Here is an 11533-nt window from a genome sequence, read left to right as displayed (position 1 = left end):
TGGCCACATGAATTTATCTTTTCAGTACTATGGCAATGATGACTGTAGATTTTTAATGCTATCCCAGTGGAAAATGAATTGGACTTCTATCTCCATCAGTGGCACCCAACGAGTCCAAACATTCACTGAAATTGACCTAAGTGATAGTCGTTCCCTTTTTGGGGCGTCCTCCAGGTTGGCCCCGGGGTTCCTCCGAGGGCCACCCCCACTGCGGTGAGCTATTTCTGGGCTCCGTCATCTCGCCGTCCGCTCGGATGCTCACAGGAGGATGTGGGTGGGTCAAAAGGGCGGGGCCAATTCCGAGTCGCCATCCCATTGGCTCTCTCTCATCCTGCGCCTGGCTGATGTCACTCCCACCGCCCCTGCAGGACTCGGCAGCCCGTCCTGATCTCGGCCCGGCCCGGCATAAACGCGGACGCCCGCAGCCCGAGTTGGAAGTAGCCGCGAGAGAGGCTCGCCTCGCCTCGCCAGAAAAAAATCATTTTGTTTCCTTTTTTTTTTCTTTTTCTTTTTTTTTGAGCCCCCCTCTTTTTTTTCTGGCCGAGAGGGGGGGCCCCACAAGTGTTGCGGGTGCATGAGCGTTCGCGTGCCGGATCACGATGATGCAAAGTGCGGCTGTCCTTCCCACAGAGAGTCCCGTTAAGAGTTTACCGGACATCCTGGGAGTGCCACTGCAACGTAAGAATATTTATGCTCATATTTATGGATAATAAGATTTTTTTTTAAAGAAAATAAAATTGGATCATTCCGATTAATCAAGGATGCACGAAGGAGTTGGTTTGATCTGCCCGATTTCAATCTCTTGTTTTTTTCTATTATTCTTCGTTTGATTCGATTTTCTTTCACAGGCCGACAATTTTGCAGCATTTACGCAAAAAATGATTTATGAAAATGTTAATTAAAAAAAGACTGTGTGGAGTTCATTGTATTGGTTGAAAGGCCTTTACATGTTGGACAAAGCGAGCAAAATGTTGATAATCTGTAATCTCTCCAAAACGATCATCAACACGCTACTTGTAAATATTTCTCATGTAACCTCTTTTTAACCCCTTTCAAAAGAAATGAATCCTTTTTTTGTATTATTCAGGCCTCTTAATCGTCTAGTCTAGTGTATTTCGAAATTCACATATTTGTAATATTTTCTTTACATATAGATGGTGGGATTACGCTATTTAAGGTTATAAAATGGAGTCAGATTAAAAGATTGGATAAAGATCCTGCCACTCAGACCCCCTGCGTTGCCAACATCCTGCATGGATTTAAATCGTGCTTTATTTTCGAGGAATCTAGGAGATTTTTTTTTTTAAAATCAGTGAACAAATATGGGATAGAAACGTGGCAATGTGATGTGTGTGTGTGCGTGTGTGCGAGTGTGTGTGTGTGACCTTTTGATGAAGACGAAGAGGTTGAACGTTCATGATGATGGCGAGTGCAGTCATGGCAACCGGTTAGATGCATGTTTTAAATCATGTCGGTTATTAATTCGAATTTTAAAATGAGCATTTTTACGGCTGAGCCGGTATTAATGATTACATATTTTGACTGTTGGGGTGTTTGGAGGATGAGGTGTGATTGCATGAAAGAATAAAACGGTAGAAAACAAAATATAGATGGTATTCGATATGGTTATGTGGTTGATGTTTGAAAAAATATGAAATATGAGAATAATGTTGAGGGTGATGAGCCAGTGTAATAGTAAAGGAGGCTCTATAATTCGAAAAGGAATGCTATAATGCCTTTTGTTCTCCTCCAAATATATCAAAATAGGATTTAAAAAAAAACAGAGGGAAATAACAATCAGCACCATGGACAGAGACACACGTGCTTCTCTGTTCCTGCAACGTTATTTTTTATCACAATTGGAAGAAGGGTCATTAAATAAGTATTGCATATGTATTGTACATTTTCAAACAATAGGACTATAGAAATGTTAAATATGAAAAGGTTTCTGTATTGAAGCTTAATAAGGCTGATTTCAATTATCTCATTAAATAGCTTAATAATAATATTAATCTATATTTCACTAGCACAACTTTTCCATATTGCTATTGTCTATCCTTACATTTGAAAAAAATATCCACCTATATTCTGTTATTTTTTAGGATGGCAGGTTAAAATCATGTTATTTAGATCCAATAGCCAAAATCATAGACAAATACAAAAGGCCAATTTACAATCAACTCCTATTATGTTTAACAGCTGTTTTTCAAATTGGATGGAGAAGTTCAAAATCATGCATTCAATTTGTGTTGTTGTGCAGAGATCCCTCAGTGTGCGGGTTGCAGTCAGCACATCGTGGACAAGTTCATCCTGAAGGTCCTGGACAGACACTGGCACTCCAAGTGCCTCAAGTGCGCCGACTGCCATTCGCCGCTGGCCGACAAGTGCTTCTCTAGGGCTGGCAGCGTTTACTGCAAGGAGGATTTTTTCAAGTAAGTCTTTCTTGGGGCTTTCCAGTCTCCACAATAAGCTTTGACTTTGACACTCGATAGACGACCAATCCATTTGGGCATGTAAGACTAACCGTGGTTAGCTGCTGCCAGCCTCTCAACCTGTTCCAATGCATCGAACGTAGATTGTCGAAGACAGCGGCCAATGAGTTAAACCCAGATTCCGTCATTTTCCTGATGCACTCTCGGGGCCCCCCAGCCATAAGTTGGGAATTGTTCATTTACGTGATTGACTCTAGCATTAGAAAGATCTTTTTTTAATCCTGTAAGTCATGAGGCATGTTGGAGAAAAAAATACATTTTTGTTTTTATTCATTCATTTTCTGTGCCGCTTATCCTCACAATGATTGCGAGGGTGGTGCTGGAGCTTATCCCAGTTAACTATGGGTTGAATTGAATTGCAGTAAAATTAACTTTTGACCTCCAAATAATCAAAAATATAAATGTAGTTTTCTGTCTTCACTCAATTGTGAATCTGGCGATGAGCATATTAAGCTACGTATGGGCATTATTTTAATGTTTTTCAAACTTGTACTGCGTAGTGTTCTAACTCAAAATCGGTCTCGATCATTAATTGTATTTTAGGGAAAATCACTTGGTTAAAAAAAACCAAATAGATTACATTTTTTATTAATAGACAACCTGTCAATGACTGCAACCGTTTTAACAGAAAAATATATGTATTGACTTTTTCTGGACTAAATGGCATTGGAGCATAAATTGCTCCCACCCAAAAATGTGCAACAAAGAGAAAAACAAGCAATAGAAAATGAATAAGATTTTGGTGGGAATTTTAGATGGAGAACATTGAGCTAAATAAGCTTCTGTATATGAAACGTATTAGCAGTGATGACGATAGCAATAGCCAAAATAAGTTTTTTTTCAACCCCAATTTTGATCAAATACATTCAATTCTTTATCTTCAGCATCACATCTGAAAAATTCAGGCATCGCTTGAACTAGAGGGAACACTTTTGACCAAATAAAGACTAATACAGTAATATAGATGTATTTTTAAAATGTATTTTCATGATCCTGTTTTTTCCCCCTAAAAGTAAGAATTTAATATAAAACAAACATTTAATATAAACAGCATTCATTTAACAATATTTGTAGTAGTTGGGTAATCAGCATCCCAAATGATTGGTCTTTATTCTAAAAGCAACTCTATGCAAAACTACTGAAGCAGTTCAATAAAATTAAACAATTTAGGTGTTTAACATGGAGTTTTATTCAATCAAATTTCAAAGATGAGTATATTCTGTAACCGATTTCACACCTGTTCAATATTAACGCAGCACACATCAAGGTAATAGTCCAATTCCTGCCAAACACGTAGTCTCTCACTTTATTTTTTTTCCGTTTACGGAAAAAATAAGTTGGGCAGTAAGTGTCCAATGAGTGACCATTTTTGAGCACTTTCCAATATGCCAAATTATTACCTGTCTTGGCATTTCTCAACCGGAACAGAGAATTATATAAAATTGTAAATACAAAATACGGATGTCCCTTTCAATTCTGTAAAAAAAATAGGGTAATCACCAATGTTATTGGCCTTTAAAATGGTGTCAATTTGTTTTTTTGTGGGTTAATTGCAACCCCCAAAACACTAATGGATAATATGTGGCTCGGGGGCCAGATCCAGCCCTACACATCATTTGGTTTGGCCGATAAATGTAAATCAATTGGACTAACCTCATTCATTTATTTGCTAAATGTAAGAAAATGAATTCACATTTATTGTTGAGGTTTACGATATTTTCCTTTATTTTCTTAGTTTCAAAAAGGAAACTAAATAAAGAGATGCATTTTTTCTATTTTCCAAAAATTTAAATAAATAGAAAAACACAATTTAACAATGAATAAAATATTAGCAAAATAAATTTGCATTTTTTAAAAGAAACACTATTTACTGTTCCCTTTTTTTCAAAGAAATGAGAAAAATTTAATTCCTATTAAACAAATTCCCAAAAATCGGACAATTTTGAGGTCGAGAATGTCTCCAAACAATTCACTGACGATCAAAAAAAGTTGTCGATTCATTTGCTAATCCATCAGTTGACAGACAACATGACATTACTGGAGGGATTCTAAACTTCACGTGTACCTGATATTATGACCAGCGACTGCGTGTATGTGCGTTTGTGTAGTCCTCACCTTGCTCTTTTACTGTCTTTGGCTGGCCGCTGTGATTTAAAGCCTCTCCTGAGTCAGTATTTTATTGGTGGTCCTGTGGGTGTGTTTACCGGGAGCACCCTTCTCTTCCTCCTTTTCTCCCCTTCCTTCTTCTGCAAACACATAAACATACACACACGCCAGCACGCACACTGGCCGCAGTGCATTGATCTTCTCCATCCATCAAGTCGCAGACAGGTCTATCGTTAACAGAAATGCATTCCAGTGCTGATTTTTTTTTTTCTTTCTCCCCCGTTTCAACAGCTGGTGTTTCTATTAACAGGCGGCACACCATCACTCTTGCCTCTCGTTGAGAGGAAAAGACTTACTAGGAGCTGCTTTTTTTTTTTTTTCTACATCTTAGCTGATGTTCTTCTTTGTTGGGTGCAGGCGCTTTGGGACAAAATGCGCGTCCTGCCAGCAGGGGATCCCTCCCACGCAGGTGGTGAGGAAGGCGCAGGACTTTGTGTACCACCTGCACTGCTTTGCCTGCATCATGTGCAGCAGGCAGCTGGCCACCGGGGACGAGTTTTACCTGATGGAGGACGGCAGGCTGGTGTGCAAGGTGGACTACGAGACGGCCAAGCAAAACGGTCAGTTGCTACGCAGGAAAGATGTTTCACGGTCCCGTCCGGGTTCGGTGACAATTGATTTGGATAGCACTGGGTGTCTATTGCAGTTAATGACAGGGAATGACTTACATGAATTAGTTTGGACGATGGCTGTCGCAATTAAGCGACTCATGGACAGTGGTCTTTATGGTCAACAGCTAGTCAAATGTTGATCCTTAACACATTATTTGAGGACAGGCTGTATTTTTTTCTTACGTGATATAAAGGAGCTTTCTCATTTTCTGGAATTGTGAGAAAAATCTAAAAAATGTTACCTTGAGTTAAGCGCTTTACTTCACTTCGATTTGCTTTACATGGCTATTAAGCGTCATTGGGAATTTGAAAAGGCTTTACGTACTTTTATGAATTTATTGGTGTTTTTCAGACGATTCCGAGGCGGGGACCAAGCGACCGAGGACCACCATCACGGCCAAGCAGTTGGAGACCTTGAAAAGTGCCTACAAGAACTCCCCCAAGCCGGCACGACACGTCAGAGAGCAACTTTCCTCCGAGACGGGCCTTGACATGAGAGTCGTGCAGGTAAGGAGACATACTCAAATACTTTTCCTTATCATGGAAGTTGTTCAAACATCAATCAATGGAAGGCAAAGTCATTTTTATAACATTACACAGGTAAAACACTGCCATCTTATCATTAAAACTAAACTAAAGCATGTTATACATTAGGAACAAACGGCATTTTGGGGACTATAATCGCACTTTTTCATACATTGGCTGGGGCAACGGAGACGTGACGCTCATGGAAATCCAGCCACACTTATTTTGGGTTTTCACTTTTGTCAGGTCTGGTTCCAGAACCGCCGAGCGAAGGAAAAGCGTCTAAAAAAAGATGCGGGCCGCCATCGCTGGACTCAATTTTACAAAAGTGTCAAACGCAGCCGAGGAGGATCCAAAGTGGAAAAAGAGAGCTCGGCCGACGACGTGGGAATCAGCGACAGCGAGCTGAGTTTCAGAGGTAACGTAAGATGGCGTGCGCCGTCCAATCCATTTCAATTGGGAGATCATCCGAGTTGAAATGGATTGGACGCAGCAGGTAACCAATGATCCGAGGTGACAATGAAAGAAAATGTCCCATGTCTGTCACCCACAGACGACCAGGTTCTGTCCGACCTAGGCCACGCCAACGGTTTATACGGTAGTGTAAGCGACATGACCAACGGCGCGGCGCTAAACGGCGGCTTCTCGGTCGATGCGGCAGGCCAGGCGTACCACGACATCCGCGCCGGGAGCCCCTACGGGCTGCCCCAGTCACCTTCCTCCATCGCCTCCCTGCCTGGCCACACCCCACTCCTCAACAATTTGGCCTTCACCATGGACGCTCTGGGGGCGCCAGGCGGGCCGGGCGGCGTGGGCCAGGCTCTCAGGGCCATGGCGGGCGGGCCCACCTCAGACCTCTCGACGGGGAGCAGCACGGGGTACCCCGACTTCCCCACCAGCCCGGCGTCCTGGCTGGACGAGATGGACCAGTCCCAATTCTGAGGGTGGACATTCTGTTTCTGGCACGTGGATCACCGTGGAAAGCCGCTCCGACATTTCTTCCAGATGAGTGACAGCCGCTCTTGGTCCGCACGAGTTAGACAATTGAGACCACTGATGGAAAGAACTTCCTCCAACCACTATTTTAAGTAGTTTTCATTTTTTTTCCGCCCGAAGATAAAGTAATGGCTAACATACAAACGCAGGCGCAAACGTGACTTTAAAAAGCAATCTTTTAAGTGAAAGTTTCTGATGTGAGGGTTGACTCATATTTCACATCCATTTTCTTTTTTTTACACGATAAGATAAAATAGACCCGCTGTATCAGCTCTTATTTTGAAACTGAGTGAAAAATGTCTTCTTTGATGATAATGACAGACATTTAAAATTAATTGAGGTTAAGTTTGAAAGACTCTTCAATTTTATGTTCTATTATTATATACACCAAATTTAAGGTATGAAAGAACAGACTCATTTCTGTTCTTTTTTTAAACTAGTCAGCAGTACAACTTTGTGTTTTATCAAAATCTAGCCATTTCTCTGGAAAACTCACAAACCAGGCTAACCTCAAACCAATATACCAAATGTTTGTTCATTTGCTGCCATCCCCCCGATTGGACATCCACTAGCGGAACTCAATTAAACTAATAAAATAAACTACCTCAACAACCATTATTGACCAGTTAAAAAAAATTAGACTTCTATCGTCGTCAATGACTAAAAGCGGCTGTTAAGGACATGGGATCAAATCTGAAGCAGCTTTCCACATGGAACTCAAAATTCCCTGATTCTGGAGAAACGTGGATTGAGAGGCCCCCGCATGCTTCCGGCGGACCGCCCGGACGGAGCCTTTTCTATGCACTTTACTCTCCTCGCCACTTCCTGCACACCAGGAGAAGCAGAGCGGGAGAGGCGAAGGGTACGCACAAGGCCGAAAAAGTCTGGCGTGGAGGGAGGATTTGACAAGCGCCGTGGCACAAGTGTTTCTTTTCGAAAACCCACGTGGACGTTGTTTTTTTTTCTACGGGGGGAGCTCGACGAGGGGTGTTTTCAAAAAATTGCGTATCTGTGGGTGCTTGAATTGTTATCGTGTGTGTAATGGTGTCTCCAAGCAAAACCGTATAAGGGTGGGGAATTTGAACGTGAGTTGGAAATGTTCATATTTAAGTTATTTAAAGATGCAACAGGTGTGTTTTGCAAAGTAAAATGTTCACACGGTCCGATGAATTGGGAATGTTATTGCTTCATCTTGATCAATTTCTGGAAAGGTCATGATTAATAATTGAGTTAGTGTTATTTTTTCAAACATTGCGTTTACATTACAGTGTTACATTTGCTGTAGTAAATGTGTGGTGGTATAGTGGATATAAAAAGTCTACACACCCTTATTCAAATGCCAGGTTTTGGGCATTTTGATATAAATACAACAATCTGCACTTTAATTGTGCTTCCCCACTTTACAATGTTGTTTTTTTAACTGAATTGGACAGTTCTTAAATTAGAGGAATCAAAAATCTGGCTTAAGTAAGGTTGTGTAGACTATATTTATTAGGGGTGTAAATATCCAATTTCATAGTGATCTAATACAATTTAAAAAATCGTTCTCTATATATATGATATCAGCAAATATTACTGTTTAGATTCAAGGGCCCAATCAAATTATTATATTTTACATTTTAATCAGTTACATTTCACCTAAAGCAATAACAACAATGCTGTTTTTAATAATGTAGCTAATACATTTTTTGACTTTTGTTTTGATCAATTTTTAAGGACTGTTGATTAGCCAATGTAAAAATATAAAACCAATGTGTTTTTTTGACAAATTTGTGGCTGAAACATTTCAGTCCTTTTGAATGAACATTTAAATGCGCCATTTGGATGATACTGATATTTCAATTGAGATCAATTAATTGTTTCCACCCCTAATATTTCTTATATGCACTGTAGTCGAAGCCGATATCAGTCCACTCCAAAATATTTGTGATGACATTAACAGTGTCCTCCATGTTTGTTTTAATTTATTTAAAACTCCATCAGTTTCTACAACCAAACAAATTTTAGTTCAAGTCATTTCTAACCTTTTTATTTAAAATTTGAGCTATTTGACATCAGTCCACAGCATGTTGACCCGCTCCACACGACAACAAAACAGTATTAAGGTCACGCCTGAGAGAGAAAAAACAAGTTTTGTGAAGAACATTGTTGAAAAAAATGCAATAACTCACTAGCTGCTATTGACAACGATAGATGTCCAATGATTGGACATCGATCACCTTCAATAGCATCCAGTGACTTGAATCCGTTAACAATAATGATCTTTTTGGCCACATTCGCACTATTTTATGAACCCAACAGGCATGTTTTTGTAATTCACCTTGAAATGGTTGAGTTCAAATCTTTGGCTCGACCTTTTTGAAATGACGTGGCGCCTTTGTTTGGGCTCTGTTGGTCCCTCCCTGCGTCCGTCCGTCCGTCTGATCCAGGCTTGTCTCCGTAATCTACTCAGTGAAGGGGAGATCTATGGGCTCTATCAGGCTGCACCCGCTATCATCCTGCTTACCCAGGCCAGATGTGTTGTCAGCCTGTTCTCCAACGCTTTGGCTCCCTCCGTGTCAGAGGGATTACTAGCTGGCACTTCACTTCGGAGCTTGGAAAGTAGACCAGTTGTGATTTTTTATTTTTATATTTTCTCAAGTGCAATCGCTCCATCCGACTGGATGGAGAGCAATTTGTACGAATGCTGAGAAAGCCGCATTATTGATTACGCCGCTCAGTCAACAAATGCAAAAATGGATGTCATTTTGGGATGCTCAGTCTAAATCTGACCTTCTATTATGTTTGCAAATTTAAGCTTTTTGCAATTGTCCTGCAAATTTATTGCAATGCAAGATGTTTTATAAAGTGAGTACCATAGCTGGCACTTAAAAGTAGACCAAAAATTACAACATGTAGCAAAATAATACGTGTTATAGCATGTTTTAGACCACTGCAGGCAGAGAGAGCTACTCCCAATATGTGAATACCAATCAACTGTGACAAGAAAATGTTGACATTGATTCAGAAAAACAAATATAAGTATGCAAAGGATTGAAAAGTTTGGGAAAATCAAGGAGAAATTGGTTAAAAATAAGAATATCAAAATTGCACGACAGCTGAAACTTAGGGAATTGAGATCAGTGACCAAAAATGACTGAAGAATTAAAAACACAACCAAACTAAAAAAAAAATACTCATCCAATAGATAATGAAAAATAATTGTCGGATAGTGTCAAAATCTATGAACTGTTGGACTACAGAAATTTTATTTGGATTCAATTTTTCGAGAAACACGAACTCAGCATTCATACATTTTGACTACATTTACTCTGTTTTATTTATTTTTTTTGTCAATTGAAGAGATTAAGCATATGAAACTGGTAGTAACTTTTATTTCAAACTAATATTTGGCTGCAGAATCCAACAGTGAATCTGACAATTTTTTCAAAATCTACCGATCCCTGTTTTTTGAAGATACTTTACTTTTCAAATACTGACTGACATACAATGAAATTTAAAAGAAACCGGTGTGACCAAAATTTTTACTACTCTAATTGCTCATACTCGGGAGTGCAAAAAAAAAAAGAAAAACTGACTGCAATTTTGGAATCCACATGCCGATTTTACTTTTAATCAGCAAAAAAAGTTCATTTTCCAAAAATGGCACCTCAGTTTTCTTTGTATTGTCATTCCATTCATTTTTCAATCAAACCTCTGCATCGCAAATGTGTATAAAAAACAACAACACAGCGACCGCTTTTTGTCTGCGTTGCCTCAAACGTTTGCTTCGTAACTGTTGTAAATTGTGTACAGTTTGCCAACGTGTAGACCGTCTTGTTTCATGAGTGCTATTTATTATTGCCATGTGTCTTTGAAAAAGATGTAACGGAGAGCACTGAATTCATTCATTTATGCCTTCTGTGTAATGGTCGGAACTGTGTACAGTCAAATCTATATGAGGAAAATCATAATAATAAAAAAAAGGATGGTCTTTGAGTTAAAAATGGGACCATTGGAGGCGTTTGTATATTTTTTGCTGAATCCAAGTGCTCTTTAGAGAGAGTTAACCCGCAAATTCATTTAGCCATCGAGAGCATTTACCACACACTTAGACCTCGATTCAATTGTGGAGATCCATTTAGCAGAAGCAGCAGACATTGGTGGCTCAGTTAACAGTGATGGATGCGCTCTCCGGGTGGGGGCCATCACAAAGACACATGACGTGACGAGGTGGGGTGGGGGGATGCAAGATGCCAGATCCTGGCAGTGATGACGAGACGGCAGCGGATGGTGGGAGCCAGGGGCGTCAGTAGGTTATGAGGAAAGGGCTAGCTTAGCCCTCCCGCAGGATGCAATAGATGTTAAGCAATCAAACTCAATTCTCAAATAAAAGCCTTATTATGCATGGTCTTTATTTTTTCTTATTTTTATTTATTTAATTTAAAAAAAAGGTTTACTATATATGGTCATTTTTTAAGAAAAATGCCTTTTGGTTTTTGAAGCCTTTACTATACATGGTCTTTTAAAAAAGCATTTACATGGTCTTTTTTTTAAAAAACCTTTAGTATAGATGGTCTTTTATTACAAAAAAAATAGGCTCACTATTCATTCCCCCTCCAAAAAATCCTTACTATACGTGGTCTTTTTTTTTTTTTTTAAAGAAAAAGAGAAATAGCCGATTGTCATTTTTTGTCATTTTTTAAGATGTAACATGGTCTTGCTATTCATGGTCTTTAAAAAAAGCCTTACTATACATGGTCA

General features: G+C 39.6%; 1 protein-coding gene across 1 annotated transcript; it reads left to right on the top strand.

The window, feature by feature from the left end:
• Positions 1 to 396: 396 nt before the first annotated feature.
• lhx4 (LIM homeobox 4) lies at positions 397 to 10789 on the top strand. The gene is made up of 6 exons (XM_077607760.1): positions 397 to 678; positions 2261 to 2432; positions 5016 to 5218; positions 5622 to 5776; positions 6041 to 6212; positions 6348 to 10789. Exons 1-6 carry the CDS (start codon positions 600 to 602, stop codon positions 6734 to 6736), a joined length of 1170 nt encoding a protein of 389 aa, XP_077463886.1. The 5' UTR covers positions 397 to 599; the 3' UTR covers positions 6737 to 10789.
• The last annotated feature ends 744 nt before the right edge of the window (positions 10790 to 11533 follow it).

The sequence above is a fragment of the Stigmatopora argus genome, chromosome 8, assembly GCF_051989625.1.
Source record: "Stigmatopora argus isolate UIUO_Sarg chromosome 8, RoL_Sarg_1.0, whole genome shotgun sequence".
Taxonomy (NCBI): Eukaryota; Metazoa; Chordata; class Actinopteri; order Syngnathiformes; family Syngnathidae; genus Stigmatopora; species Stigmatopora argus.
This window is presented reverse-complemented; position numbering and strand designations above follow the sequence as displayed.